Source organism: Capsicum annuum, unplaced genomic scaffold (genome assembly GCF_002878395.1).
Source record: "Capsicum annuum cultivar UCD-10X-F1 unplaced genomic scaffold, UCD10Xv1.1 ctg5036, whole genome shotgun sequence".
Taxonomy (NCBI): domain Eukaryota; kingdom Viridiplantae; phylum Streptophyta; class Magnoliopsida; order Solanales; family Solanaceae; genus Capsicum; species Capsicum annuum.
This window is the reverse complement of record NW_025858223.1, coordinates 47,615-63,989: the sequence shown is the minus strand read 5'-3', so window position 1 is coordinate 63,989 and position 16,375 is coordinate 47,615. Positions and strand designations below refer to the sequence as shown.

The window sequence follows — 16,375 nt, the reverse complement described above, 5'->3', positions numbered from 1 at the left end:
GATGCCCTTAGCAGGTTGTCTGGGTAGTGTAGCTCACATAGAGAATGATAAAAAAGAATTAGCTCGTGATGTACATCGTTTGGCTAAGTTGGGTGTTAGGTTGCTTGATTCTGCTGAAGGGAGTATGTTAGTGCAGAGTAGTGTCGAGTCCTCTTTAGTTTTGGAAGTGAAGGAGAAGCAAGACAGAGATCCTAGTTTGGTCAGACTGAAGGAGTCAGTCGAGGACCAAAAATTCGAGGTTTTCTCCCAGGGGGAGATGGTCTATTGAGAATGCAGGGTAGATTGTGTGTTCCCGATGTTGATGATCTGAGGCAGAGAATTATGGCTGAAGCGCATGGCGCGCAATATTCTATTCATCCCGGTACTGCCAAAATGTACCGTGATTTGCGGAAAATCTATCGGTAGAGTGACATGAAGAAGGATATAGCAGTATTTGTGGCAAAGTGTGCAACATGCCAACAAGTTAAGGTAGAGCACCAAAGACCTGGTGGTAAGATACAAGAGTTTAGTATTCCCACTTGGAAGTGGGAAGAGGTGAATATGGATTTTATTACTGGTTTACCTCTTTCGCGTCGTCATCATGATTCTATTTGGGTTGTTGTAGATAGGTTGACTAAGTCGGCGCATTTTCTACTTGTGCATACATCTTATACAGCTGAGGATTATGCTAGATTGTATATCCGTGAGTTAGTCAGGTTGCATGGAGTTCCTTTGTCTATCATCTTAGATAGGGGTACTCAGTTTACTGCACAGTTCTGGAGAGCATTTCAGAAGGGTCTTGGTACCCCAGTTCATTTGAGTTTTGCTTTTCATCCGCAGACTGATGGTTAGGCTGAGAGGACTATTCAGACTTTGGAGGACATGTTGAGGGCTTGTACTCTCGATTTCAAAGGTAGTTGGGATGAGCATTTACCCTTGATAGAGTTTGCTTATAACAATAGCTACCATGCTAGCATCCAGATAGCACCATTTGAGGCTTTGTATAGGAGGAGATGTAGATCACCAATAGGTTGGTTCGAAGTGGGTGAATCTTCTTTAGTTGGGCCTGGTGCAGTATTTGAAGCTATGGAGAAGGTAAGGTTGATTAGAGAAAGAATGAATACAGCTCAGATTCATCAAAAGTCTTATGCAGATGTGAGAAGGAGAGACCTTGAGTTTGAAGTTAGTGATTTGGTGTACCTAAAAATTTTGCCCATGAAAGGGGTGAAGAGGTTTGGAAAAAAAGGGAAGCTTAGTCCTCGGTATATCTGTCCTTATAGAGTTTTGATCCGCATTGGGAAAGTGGCCTATGAGATTGAGTTACCCGTAGAATTGTCAGTTGTTCATCCGGTATTCCATGTATCTATGCTTAGGAAGTGTATTGGTGATTCTGTTGTTGTAGAACCTTCGGAGAATCCAGATGTTCAAGACAGTCTTTCTTATGATGAGGTTCCCGTTGAAATTCTAGACCACCAGATCCGTAGACTAAAGAACAAAGAAGTTCCCTTGGTCAAAGTTTTATGGCAAAATCAGTCAGTTGAGGGCGGTACTTGGGAAACAGAAGCAGACATGCGAGCCAAGTATCCGCACCTCTTCTCCGCTAGTTCAGAGCAAGCTGAAGGTACTATTCTTCCTTAATTTAGCCCTTTCTTATTCATGATTCAGTTGTATATCCATTCTTATCACGAGTTCATATATTCTTTGAAATACTCAAAGTTTAGAGTGAATAGAGTCAGTTGACCAAGCTATTTCCGTTGTCTATCCTCGGTTTTCTCTATATTCTTAGCCCATCGAGAGACATTCGAGGACGAATGTTCCCAAGGGGGAGATATTGTAAGACCCCATGAAGTTCCCTCGTCATTTAAGCCTTCCAAGTGAATTAAAATAAGCTTTACATTTAGAAAATTTTGCTAAGTGTTCCAACACTTAGTTTATTTTTTTAGCCCTTAACTTTGAGGAATTATTTCATGATCGTCCCAACATTTGTTTTTTTATTTCCAAGTTGTGTTGTGATAGGGAAAGTTGATAGTACATCTCAGGTGAGTTTTGAAATTTTTGGACCACTTTTAGGGCATGTTTGGTATGCCATTCCAGTAGCTCGAGGCGATCTAGAGGCGCCACCCTGGGTACAGCGGTGCTCTAGCCAAGGCATCTCCCTGGGTACAGCGATTCTCTAGCCAAGGCGTCGCCCTATTTACAGTGGTGCTCTAGGCAGGGCGCCTCCCTGGTAATCCCTGTGCTCCAAAAACTTTTCAATCTTCTTTCGTTTTTAACATTACATTTGGCTCCTATTGGCTAAATACTGATATTCATCAGTTTCTCTCCAAAAAATCAACACCCTGCTCTCCGCCTAAAAATCCAGATCCATCAAAATTCAATCGTTAAATTCCAAAAATAATTCAAGAATCAGAATCCCCGGATCGAGATCTTCAAGGAATACCTATCAATTTCAAGAATAGAGTTCTGGAATCAAAAGTTCATCTAAATTCATAAATTTGAGATATGTGGGGTTTGAACAAAAACAATCCTTCAGTTCTTGTGCCCAAAAGTTGATTTTATTTAAGTATTTATGATTTATAAGCGGAGTTATGTTCAAATTATCTTGTTTGAAGATTATGAATTTATGAGTTATTCAAGTTGTGGATTTCATGATATTTCTACATATTATTCTTTGATCTAAAAGTTTATATTTTGATTTGCACGCCTTCTTTACGAGTTAATATTGTTGAATAAATTTAAAGAATAATATTGAGTATGAATTATTATTTTGAGTTGATATGATACAAGTATTGAATTTTGAGACTATTTTTTGAAGATTGAACTATTATATTTATATCAAGATTAAAGTTGGATTCTTTTGATGATGCTATGATTTTGAGTCTTCCTTTAACAATTACTTACCGAGATTTGAATTGAGGTTTATATTGTGAATTTTGATTTAAAATAGGAATCCACAATTTCGTATGATTTAAATCAAGAGAAATTTGATTTGGTCTTCATTATAGACCCTTGAATTCTTTTGAGGTGGATTTTCTAAAAGTTCTGAGCCTGAGTATGATAGTAGTATTTAGCACCGAGTGGGAAGAGTGGGTTCAGCGCATCCTACTTTTCCAAAACTACGTGCCACCATAGGATTGATATTTATGGGCCTAAGGCCGAGTTTGTGACCAGTGAGTTGAGGTTATACTCCCTGGCACGAGTATGACGCATTTCCCCAATGTGAGGTTTCTTATTTAGGAGGACAAAACATTGGACTCCATGTGGCTCACATGGTTTATGTCGGTTAGAAAAAAACTCCCAAAACAGTCCCCTACTCTAATTAAGCTAAAAACATATATGTTGAAAGTTTGATTTGGAGATTTTCAAAGTTTACCACAGTCCCAAATTTCCAAAGTATTATTTAAAGATTTCTTTAGCTAACGATTTTTAGGATAAAAGGAGAAATTTAGATTTTGAGTTAAATATAATGACTCACGAGATTTATGATACATGTTTCATTATTCATGGTTTATGGTGTTTATATTTCAGATTTTATTCAAGCTTTGTGAGTCATTATTGGCAGCATACATGATTTCTATAATGATTAATGATGTTATTTACTTAATTGCATACACCCCCATATACTTAGTACATTCCCAAAGTGCTAACCCACATATACGTCTATGTGCTACATTGTCTCATAATGTAGGATCAGGTGCTCAGTCCCAGCAGCGTCAGTGATTTCGAACGCCTTCATCTATATTTATGCCTTGGTGAATCCTCATGGTTCGAGGACCTAATCTCCTGATGTTCAGTATTATCAGTAGTTGCATTTTATCTCTTTTTATTTGAGTATTAAGTCTGTTGGGGATCTGTCCCAATGGCTTCCTATTCCTTGAGTGTAGAGGCTCTGTCAGACTAGACTGTCAGTTGTGTTGTCAGATTTTCTTTCAGTATCTTGTGATTTGGACATTATATTTACAGTGTGGATTGATGAGATTTAATTCTAGTTATCTGATTTGAATTCTTAAAAGGAGTATTGAATGTAGTAGTAGGCTCAAAGGGTTAGCTTGGGGCTGCTTGTAGCCTTAAGCACCGTGTGACATCTCGGGGTGAGATTTCGGGGCGTTACAACAACTCATCACCTCACATCTTTGATCATCATTTTCAATTTACATGGTTTCTTATACGATCGCATGACTTGTTTAAACTCATTTAATAGCATAAATATCAATATTTTATTTTTTATTAATTAATTATTCCCTTTTCAAAATTTGTGCTAGTTATGATCTACAAAAATGTATCTTAGTCTAGTTCGTTTATTATTGAAGTAGTTCACCCTTTATGCTAGACTATGCTTAGTTATTTACTCGACCTGATATAGTCTAGTATAAACTGTGAACTACTTCGACAATGAACTAACTAGACTAAAATACATATTTATACACCATAGCTAGCACATTTTAAAAAGAGAATAATTAATTAATAAAAAATAAAATATTGGTATTTATGTTATTAAATGAGCTTAAACAAGTCATGTAATCGTATAAGAGTTTACGTAAATTAAAAAACGGTGATCATATATGTGAAGTGATGAGTTGTGGTTGAACAAATAAATTTCTCACAACATACTTGTGTTTTGGGTAAACATTATCCTAAGGATGTTGGTTGTACAATCATTACCCATCCTCACACATCTTTGAACACCTTCTCCTATTTATGTGGACTCTTATATGATCACATGACTTGTTTAAGTTTATTTAATTGCATAAATTTTAATTATTTATTTTTTTATTAATTAATCTCTTTTTTCACAATATGATACTAAGGAAAATAAACCAATACAGTATATTATTGACAAGACTTGAAGTCTATGATTTACAATGGACACAATCGATGGTCCTCAAATAAATTTTATTTATTTAATTATTTATATTTTTGACTATGTATTAATATTTTTTTTGACCGTTGCACCAACCCGTATATACCTTAGCAATGATCGAGTGTCAATCTATACGGTCGGTCCATCATCTACCCAACACATGAGAAGGCATCGATTATATTTAATGTCTATGAAAGAGGTCCAGCAGTAACAAAACTTAAATATCAGATTTTTACAATGGTAATAAAGGAAATATCAAATCACATCCAATGGTAATATCTCACTTCCTTTTTTGTATAAAAGGAAGGCTATTTTTGTTTTAACACTTTCATTTTTTTGGCTTTATTTTTTGCTCATTTTTAAACGACTACAATGTCCCAAGCATCCCAAACATCAAATGCAAAAGTATCCTACATATGTCATTGTGGCAATCAGCAGATCAAAAATTCTTTAACTGTGCGGTTGAAAATGTCTATGCGTACATGAATATGTGATTTATCTTTTTTTTATGTTTAAGTAAGCAAATTTATGTAATAAATTATTTTTTTGGTCAAGGATAATGGTGGATGCTCTTTTTTTAAATGGCTTGTGGAAGACTCACCGATGAGTAGCTCATCGACATCAAATTTTCAAGGCGCTTTCAAGTTTCAAATACTACAAAGGCTTCGGAAATCTAAAAAAAATGGAGATCTACTGATGACATTGTTAAAAGAAGCTGAAGAGCAAAGGAATAGGATCACTAAAAGAAATTGAAATGGAGAGGGATCAACTAAAAGTAAAGGTTGATTTTGGCCGAAGAAATAAAAAGAGAATAGCCTAAAAAAATTATTGTATGACTTGTTGTTGGTGTTGGCTTTCTGCAAAGGTGTTATGGGGATGTAGGAAACTGAATAAATAGATGTATGATTTCTTAAAATCAATCATGGGTGGAGTCTATAATTAATAGAGAATAACTACTATAACATTTATCGTTGACCTGTATAAACTATGGCAGTAACTAAATTGGTAACACAATGCAACATATAACAGTAAACCTATTTCTCATCATTGTAAATGTATGATTTCTTAAATCAACACGGGTGCAGTCTATACATTATAGAGAACGATTTCTATAATATTTGTCATCAACCTCTATAAATTAGGACAATAGCTGAACTGGTAGCACAACGCAATCTACTGTATAATCTAATAAGACAATTGAATAACTGAACATAATTTCATCAGTAAATGTCATTATTGAGCTTCCAAATATATATATAATTCTATTATTCATAAAAACCAAATCATTAAAAATATTAAATCATTAAGAAATATTCGTTTCAAGCCATCAAACTTCATGTTATCATCATTGAGTTCCTTACCAATGTCCATCACATCAACTTTATTTTCTTCATCTTTTTTCTCCTCTTCTTCTAATTTTTTCTTCTCATTTTTTTTCTCTTCTTCTTCTGATTTCTTCTCTTCTTCTATACTTTCATCCTCCTGTTCAACCACGTCTTCTTCATCAACTTCTTTCTTTTTTTTTCTCTTCTTCTATTTTCTTCTCATTTTCTGTTTCTTCTTCAGCACTATCTCCTCATCTTTTTTTTCTTCTTTTTCTTTCTTATCCTATTCATCTCTATTGCCTTCTCCTCTTTCATTTGTTCTTCTTTCTTCTCTTCTTTCACTTTTTCATATGTTGATGCAAGGTCATTTACTACAACTGTGAGTTCTTCGAGGTTTACTTGATGTTGGATTTGAGGGAGACTATCGACGTGCGCTACATTATTTTGAAAGGATTACCAAAATTATGCAAGAAAATTAATTTGAAAGAACAAAAAAATAAATTAGCTTACATTGATCTTGTTGCTTCTTTTTGTTCTTGATTCTCCTTAGCCTCTCATCTCTAACAAAAAAAGCAATATCCAAAATAGATTTCTCAAGCAAAGCAACACACTCACGCAGGTCTTTATTATTAGAAGTGTTTGGTGCAGTTTTGAGTCCACATGAACCAGCATGATCACAATCACGTGCTGGACTTGTGACATAATTGTGACCACCCAAATCTTCATCTTCATCTGCGAACTCTACTGATGAAGTGAGGACAGTCACACCTTTTAACTGAGCCTTCAAAGCATCAATAGATATATACTTAACTTTGTTAGTGTATAGCTTAAATATTTTCATGTAGGTCTACTCCATCTCACAGATAGCAGGAGTAAGGTACGGATGCACAATCTATACAAAAAATATAATTATCATATTATAATAAGTACAATTTTATCTTTTTGTTATTTCCTTTGTATTTAAATGGTTCGCTTTCATTATGTTATTGTTCTTTGATGTGTGCCATCTAAGTAGACGAGAAATGGGAAAAGGAAAATCCAGCGACTTTCTTGCGTACCTTCCAAGATGAAGAAAGGCCTCATATATCCAAACCTACAATCAATAGAAGCATAAATAAATCTACAAGGTCTATGTATTATTACATAAATAGGTAAGAGTCTATAATAAATCAATAAGATGATAGATAATAACTACCATAAATGTCCGGGAAAAACCATATAAAGTGTGCGATGCATTATTCCTCTTCAAAAATGCTTCTTTCTACTTGCTTAAATCAATCTTCTTTTTCAAATAGCTCAATGTCAGCTCAAACGACTCTCTTCCCTATGGATAACTCTCAAATAAATCTAAATCAACCATAATCTTGATATGGTTTGAATGTACCTTCTTTGACAGGTCCTTTGCCAACAGTATCGAGTGCACAAACCAAACTAAAGTGCCCTTCAACTTTTGCTGATTAGTCAGCCTATTAGCTTTGATCAGGCTAATTAGCCTTACAACAGTAATACTCTTGTTCTTTGTCACTTTAAAATGAAAACTTTCACCATTTTGGAGGACTTTTTTCATTTTTAATTCACGGGAATATGTTGAACAATTTATCCCCGTAATCAGAGAAAATTCCTTTAAGCCAAAACAAGATGGCTTATCATTCACACATAACTAAATTTCACGCAGTTTTCTATTATTTTTGATACGTCGGAGCAACACATAATGGATCATTTTTCCATTAAATTTAAAATATTCCGGCAAATATTTCAAGTGTTCAAAACAGATCTTCTTAAAATCAGGATACAACTTTTGTTCAACTAAAATCATTCTAAACTCTTGATAAATCACCATTTTTGCTCTTACAGAAATATTTGTTAGAAAATAACCTAACTCGTCCATTCAAGTTGTTGGGTCGTACAACTCAATGAGATATCTCCCGCACAAATTGACATGAATAGGGGATCATCATCCTCCCTATCTCCACCATCTCTCATGTCGTCTTCTTCACCGCTATCACTTTCACTTTTTCTTTCATTTTTCCCTTCACTTTCCTCAACATAATCACTCTCATGTGCACTAATTTCCTCAAATTCCTCAATCTCGATAATGATTTTTTATTTACTTTTCGACTCGGGTTCTTCGATTACAACTTTTTTCCTCTTCAAAATTTTGAAAACTTCATTGGCTTTTCACTTCCAACTTCTAGAAGCAGTGGAAGGACCCATTTTAACTGCTTTATGAACTTTGACCATTTTTGATCTACAAGCAAAACCAAATTTGTAGTGATCAATTTATCGACCACTTGTCTATTAAAATAAATGAAAAATGCAGCAAAAATACATTTACAATGGTTGATTTATCAACCACTGGTCTATTAAGAAAAATTAAAAAAATGCCTCAGATTAAACGTGCAAATCAAGTACCAACTTCTCCAGATATTAGCAGTGCAATTCGCATCAACAAGAACAGCATAAGGTTGTTTCCTAATATAAGGTTTTAAGGTTAATCGGTGGCCGTTAAGGTTATAAGGTTGTTTATTAAATGATGTTCATTAAGTTTTATCTTTAGATTAGGCTTTAAACGGTGGCCATTAAGGCTAAGGTTATAAGGTAGTTTCCTAATATAAGGTTATAAGGTTAAACGCTGGCCATTAAAGTTATAAGGTTATTTATTAAACAGTGGCCGTTAAGTTTTATGTATAGATTAGGATTTAAACGGTTGCCGTTAAGGCTAAGGTTATAAGATTATAAGGTTGTTTCCTAATATAAGGTTATAAGGTTAAACAGTGGTCGTTAAGGTTAAAAGGTTGTTTACTTAATGGTGGCCATTAAGGCTAAGGTTATAAGGTTGTTTACTTAACAGTGGCCATTAAGGTTATAAGGTTATAAGGTTGTTTCCTAATATAAGGTTATAAGGTTAAATGGTGGACGTTAAGGTTATAAGGTTGTTTATTAAACGTTGTCCGTTAAGTTTTATGTATAGATTAGGCTTTAAATAGTGGTCTTTAAGGCTAAGGTTATAAGGTTGTTTACTTAACAGTGGACATTAAGTTTTACTCTTATTAAGAAAGTGGTTGTGCGGGATCAATTATGGTTACACAGTGTGAATGGATTTCAAGATGCTTAAGGGAAAGCCAAACAGCAAAGATGGAGCATCTAGGTGTTTTTGCTAACTTACTACAACTATCAAATTAAGTTCAACAAATTAATAACATATTGATACAAGACTAAGTGTGTATCAGGCGATTCAAGCCAACACAAGAGCAACAAGATGAACAACAAGGTGCTAGTGAATCGAAATAGGTCACTCACGGCTTCACTAGACTTTAGATTTAGTTTTGAGCAAGAAAAGAGATGAACACAACAACAACAATGCTAGTGAACCGAAATAGCCCCACACGGCTTCACTAGACTTTAGATTTAGTTTTGAGCAAGATGGTAAAGGATAATAAAAACATACCTTTGTATAGGCGCGAACAATGTCATTCACTGAGCTTTTCCAGTAAAGCCACAGAGCGAGTTTTACCACTGCTGTAGTTAACATGATTGAATATAACCATGCAAGATGATTCAAAGTCATCTTTTCAGGAGGTTTATTTTCAACTAGTTGTTCCACAGCCTGGATCAATACCTGAAAACCTAAAAATTAAATTTTCAACTTTTTGATTGAGAATGATGTACATGAGTGAATAGTAAAATAGAACAATCAATCCGGAATATTTTGGTATACTGCATTAGAAAATAGAAGGACAGAAACTAGAAATTAATGGATTATTTTACAAGGAAATGGAGATAATTAACACCAGGGAAGCCAAATGTATTCATGTTCATTCTCCCATCTGTATCCAAAAGTATGGATGCATTGTGGAGAAAATGGATCCCTTCACAAGGAATACAACACGATTAACTGTGGAATGATTACATACCTCTATTTTTCATCAGTGCAGTCAGCAACATAAGTTGTTTTGCCTCCAGGAGCAGCACTACACCATGAAAAAATTCAACACTTTAGGCGAATAAAAAGTTATCAAAATGTTTCAATTCTCTGCTTATTAAACTAAGAAGTAAAAAGTTGGCAGAAATTGTTTTAGCTTCCCTCTCAAAAGAAAAGATACTAGGTGCATCACTTGAACCTAATATGGACAAAGCTATATCCAAGGCAAAGCAGCTAGTTTAAAGAAAGGAGAAATTAAAAGTGAAAGTGAAAAAGCAGATGCTTTATTTTTCGATTAGCTTTTTCCTAGACTAAGTATGCACCAGAAAATTCTTTCAGCAATCAATTTGTTTTAACATTATTTTAGACAAAAACTTAGTTACTTATGCCTTATCAATGACACGTTCATTCTCTTGAGGTGCAAGGGTCATTACAGGTAGAAAAGAGCTCGCACTTTGGAGCTGTATGCAAGCTAGTTATATTAGAAATTACCATCACAGTTGAATACAAAGAGTAAAGACATCTTCTAAAGTGTAATGTCAAGATACCATGTAATGACCATCCATATACTCAGAAGTGGCACAAACTAGAACTTGAGAATCATATACAACTAGTCCAACGTACAAAGTCATAAATGCATATGATAAAATAAGTAAGCATACATGTGAAAATAAGAAATAATAGATCCAAATTGATACCTAAGTAATGGGTAAACCCTAAGAAAACACATAGAATCACAGTTAATCTTTGTAATCGTACCTTCGACCATTTGCTTAATGGGTCCAAATTCACATCTCTGTTAAGAAGAACACCAGCTAAATCCCGTCCGAGAATCTAAAATCACATCAAAGCAATCCACAATGAGTCGACCATCACAGGGAGAAAGGTAAGGATAAAAAAGCCAGATAAAACATGACCTTTAGAGTGATTGTCCGTAGAGAGATCGGTCGAGGCTTTTCAAATGCTTCTATAAGTTTAATCAGCTTAACAGGAGGAAACACTGTAATAGGGTCATATATCATATGCAACTTGAAAAGGGAAAGGTTACAGAGTCTGAGCAACATCGTTTTCAACCACATTTTCAACTATATCAAAGTTCAGATAGACACAATCACATAGTCTTTTGTAAGATGATAGAAAAACCTACTATCACTCTTGAATCACTCAAAAATTTTCTAACTTCGGTTCAAACGAATGCACGTTGAAACACAACTTTAGCTTCTTACCATTTTTCAACTTCAAACATAATATATCGAAACACAGTACCAGTGTAAAAAGATCAAAGGCGGATTGAGGATATACTGGTATAGAAGATCCAGTGAACAGGTCTTTTCATAAAAACATCTTCATACTACCAATTACCAAATGAAATCAACCTTCTGCACAACATTGCAGAGAATTAGTTGAGGCTAAATCAAAAAAACTGATGGCTAGGAACCAGCTTATCTTCAGCTAGACTCGAGTAGAGAAAAGCTTTGTAGTTCAACAGATAAACTATATAAAGAGAGAAAAGCAAAATATGTTCTATCAATTACACTGTATTCTTTTAAACCATAAATTCATACTCTTTTTCTTCCTTATCGTTTATGTTAACCTTTGTGCGTTGATGAAATTCACACAATGACTAACGAAATTAATGTTCATATTAACTAGAAAAAGAATTGATCTTTGGAAGGCAAAGAAAGAACTCAAATCTTTACCAGTGTTGCGGTTCAGTTTGTCAGCACAATAATTTTGAATAACTATTGCACGTCAACTGTTGTACAACAGCTTGGCTATGTTATAATTTCAAATAGAGCTATTGAAACTGAATTTTACAAATTGATTCAATCTCATAAAGGATTCAAGCACACCAAATTCACGGTGCCTTTTTGGTCTATTAGGATAAAGCATGAAACTACAAAGGACTACCATTAGAAGGGCATAGAAACTCCCCTAAAGTTAATACTAAAATAAAGTTTATGGCAGTGAAAAATTTACTTTTATTGCAATTTAATTATTAGGATGATTGAGCATTTAACTCTACAGCAAGGAAGTGCATACGAATAGCTTGAATTGGCTATGACTGTCTATATGAGATAGGATGGGCAAACTACGCAAAACTAACATTTAAGTTCATGTAACTGGTAGAATAGTATGGAAAGCATTTTTCTTCATACTCTTGGATTCCACATGGTTTTGAAAGTCAAATTTGCACGAGTGAAGAAAGCGATAAAATACATCGACTGTTAGAAGTAAGTTCTGCACTTTCTTTAATTCTATCTATACTTAATTAGTTAGTTATAACCAAAATTGTTGTGCTTTATACTCATGTTGCACTAGATACACCTGTATACTTTAGGAACAAGGTAAACATTAAGATAACAAAATTCCAACTCTAACAAAAAAAACCTTAAGGAGAACTTGACAATCAGATATCTGAAAATAAAAGAAAGAAGGGTGCAAACCCAAACTCCTCACATTCTCTTCAATCGTATAAAGTGGAATCACAACACACCCCAAATTGGAATTCCCAAAATCCAAGAAACTCAAAAGAACCAACAAATTCCCAAAACCAAGCTCAAAAATTGACAATACAACAAAAAGGGTGTTCAAATTCACTGATTGAGAAAAAAAGACCAAAAGGAGAGATTGAATATCACCTTTAGGTTCTCGCTCCTCGCCAGTGGTCGTCCCTCGTCGGTGGTTGGCCTTCCGAGCCGACGGCGTTCGATGATGTCGGTGTTATTCAACGGTGAAGAGACCTGGACCGTACAGGGTGTTTAATACCTGTGTGAAATAATACGTAGGGTTTTTTATTTTTAATATACTCAACTCTTTTTGATTAATTATAAGTTGGAGGGAAATTGAAATATTTGGAAGGGAGGGAGAAAATTTTAATAAAAATTTTAGACCACATTTTAAAAATGTTGTTTTTTTCATTATAATGATAATTATATTACTTTTAAAAATGTAGCCATATATGTTAATAAGTGTTGTCAATTATATCATGATTTGGCAACATTTGTAAAGTGTGGTCTACATCATTAAAAACCACGCTTTCAAAGCGTTGCCAAAAGTAATGTGGCCAGAAGTCAAAAACTAAGGTTACGCTTTAAAAGAGTGGTCTTTAATGGTATAGGCCACACTTGTAAAATATGGCTCAGTTTTAGTGTGGCCTTAGGCCAAAAATGTTGTAGTGTCATCGTCCCTTTTCTTCTTTCACAGGTAAAAAATTAGGGATTTTTAGTTATTAAGAAAAAAAGAAACTTGAGCCAACTTCTCTTCTAGTATTGATTAACAATTTTAATATTTATTTTTTTAATTTAAAATGCGATCTAATTTTTGATATTTCTTCTCTTCCTTTTTCGGAGTGAAATATGATTTTTGTTGTTTTTTACGATTTTTAAAGTTTGATTTTTTTTGTTCGTGTTGCGTCCGTTGCTGGGTTGATTTGTTCTTGTTCTTGGTAAAAATGGTGATATTGCTGTTGTTCCATTGAACAAAATCATGCTACTATTTTTTTCTACAACAGATTAACCTTCTGATGCAACAGATTAACCTTTTGATGCAACAGATTATACATCTGAAGCAACTATCTAATATCTGATGCAAAAGATTAATAATATGATGCAATAGATTAACCATCTGATGCAACAGATTTACCATCGGATTAAAAATATGATGCAACAGAGAAACCATTTGATGCAACAAAGGAACTTTCTGTTAGATAAAATCCTATCAATTATTCCAACAGGACATGTCCTAGACTTGATTTTTTCAACTGATCATTCATCTGTTGCAATAGACAACCCTTCTGTTGGAAGAAATCTAAACAATATTGAGAGTTGATAATAGTTCCAATATATCACTCATATGTTGTAACAGATGTGTGATCTGTTGTACAGAACAGTCATCTATTTTTATTGTTGCAACAGATTACTCATTTATTGCAACAGTTTAGTTATAGGTTACAACAGATAACCTACCTGATGCAACAGATGTGTGATCTATTGGAACTGTTATTTTACTGTTGTGTTAGATTTACTGCTATCCTTTTTAATGATGCATTAATCAATTGTAATCTATTTTATGTTCCTGTTAATTTTAGATAATATGGCTCTCAAAAGAAAAGAAACCCAATCAATTCCAAGTAAAGGAACAAATGAAGCAGCTAGGCTACATTCACCACGCTATGAGCTTGCTTTACAAGTGTTATCTCAATCAGGAGCAGAAGATGATGAACATGGGAAGGAGGAATGTTTCAAAGTAGATGATCCAAATGTCAATATCCCTTCCACTGAAGAGTTGGTCAAAACCTTCTGCATTAATAGTTACACTGTGAGAATACAGTGTGATGGTACCACAGATTTAACGGGTGATTTCGTGGTTAAGTCAGCCATGAAAAAATCTTTCGACACCTTCAGGAAAATACTTAGAGAACAAAATTTGGATGCTTATTTCAGGGACAACTGCTTTGGACAATATCTTGATTTGACAGAGGACAACAATGCTCGTTTCCAAATGAAAATGATATATGATCTTCTCAAGCGTAGGTTTATATATGAAAAAAAAAATAAGATAGATGAGGTTTTGGATAAATTATTGTGGCATGCCTGGTTATTTTGGTTGGAAGGAGTTTGCCCTAATTATTGGACTAAAATGTTATCCTCCTCCTCCTTCTTAAACTATACCTATTCTAACCCCCCCAAAAAGCACCCCGCACACCCAAAAAAGGCAATGTAAGTCAAGTGATTGTGAAAACTTGGTGTCCCTATCATACCCGATTTTTACCCAAGGTCAAAACGAGCACGACATTATGGACTCTAAAAGAATTAATTTTATACAGATTCGCCACCTAATTTGTAAGGAAAAATAGGAAACCTATTTATTTGTTTACATGTATGACTTTATTCTAATCTATGAACCAATTTAGATTCTAGGTAAGAGTTTAAATTATTCCAAAGGAAAGGGGTTAGGCACCCTTCAGAATCACAAATGTGGTTCCCGGCCAGACTTAGGTTTGTTTAAAGAGAAAAAGAAAAATTCAATTATTGTAAATATAGGTATAAAATATTTACTGAAATAATATAATGCGTATCTATCATAAAAAAACAAAGTATATATGCATGTAAAGACAAAGTGAATGAAGGGAAAAAAATTATTCTAAAGGAAAATGCTACGAAATATTTTTAATGTAAAAATTGTTAATTATTTGATTAAATGATCTAAACCAATTTGATATAAATATTAACAGCCTAAATTTGCCTAAATGTTTGACGTGAATTGCATAAATAAAGACTACCCTGCCCAACACCTTAAAAATAAAATTTTCACAATAATTGATATTTTGTACAAGTGTAAAAATATAAAAAATGCAAACACAAAATTTAAACTCTTCCTTAAATGTCATTCCCGGCAAGTATTCCTAGTAACCAGTATAAACACTTGTAAATAAAAATGTTAGTAACAAATAAATATTTATCAAAACAAATTGAGAAGATATGTATACGTATTTAAAAATATAATTTTTGATAAAAAGTGGGGCTCAGATAAAGTTTTAAAATATTATAAAGATTTCGTCATCACCTAAAATATTTATTTTCTTACGTATTTATATACGTAATATCCGTCTTTTTATTTGCAAAGGCCTCAAAAATCGATGGAGAATTTCTTCATCGGCCAAGTGTCGGCCCCTAATATAAAATAATAGCTTTGATAAAATAAAATCCATCTTTTGTAATGGGGCGGCCTCAAATATCCAGACGGAAAAATAATTTCATTGGCCATGTATTTAATATTTATTCATTATCAGTGCAATAAATGGCATAGCAATAAAAGTAAAAAAAATATTCATAACAATCCAAAAATTATTCAAATAGTAGCAAAGCAGAAGCATTTTCAAAGTAAATTTTCGATTAATATTAATCCTAAATTAATTAAACAGTTCGTAAAATAACAACAAGAAGAGCAAGCAGCAACAACAACAGGCAGCAAGCAGCAACAGCGTAACAATAACAGAAATAATTAAAAATAAAGCAAAACCAAGACAATAAATATCATAGGGCAGCAAACAGTAATAACATCAATAACAGAGATAAAAAGAAAATAGAGCAAAACCATAGCAAGAAATATTACAGGGCAGCAAGCAAAACTTAGCAAAAGAAAGAAAAAAATTGTAAATGCAATCAACAAAATTATGAAAAAAAAAATAGTGAAAACAGTGGAGCTTCGTCAGTTTTAACGGAGCTCTACCGGAGAACAAGAAACTCCAGTCAGATCTATGAAACTAAAAATCAAACATTCATA

General features: G+C 33.8%; 1 protein-coding gene across 1 annotated transcript; it reads right to left on the bottom strand.

The window, feature by feature from the left end:
- Positions 1 to 6,408: 6,408 nt before the first annotated feature.
- Positions 6,409 to 11,151, bottom strand: LOC124892751 (25S rRNA (cytosine-C(5))-methyltransferase NOP2A-like). Its single transcript, XM_047403965.1, has 6 exons — positions 11,005 to 11,151; positions 10,847 to 10,921; positions 9,614 to 9,784; positions 7,550 to 7,786; positions 6,676 to 6,946; positions 6,409 to 6,599 (listed from the first exon to the last, which is right to left on the bottom strand). The coding sequence occupies exons 1-6, from the start codon at positions 11,149 to 11,151 to the stop codon at positions 6,409 to 6,411; spliced, it is 1,092 nt and encodes a 363-aa protein (XP_047259921.1).
- Between the last annotated feature and the right edge of the window lie 5,224 nt (positions 11,152 to 16,375).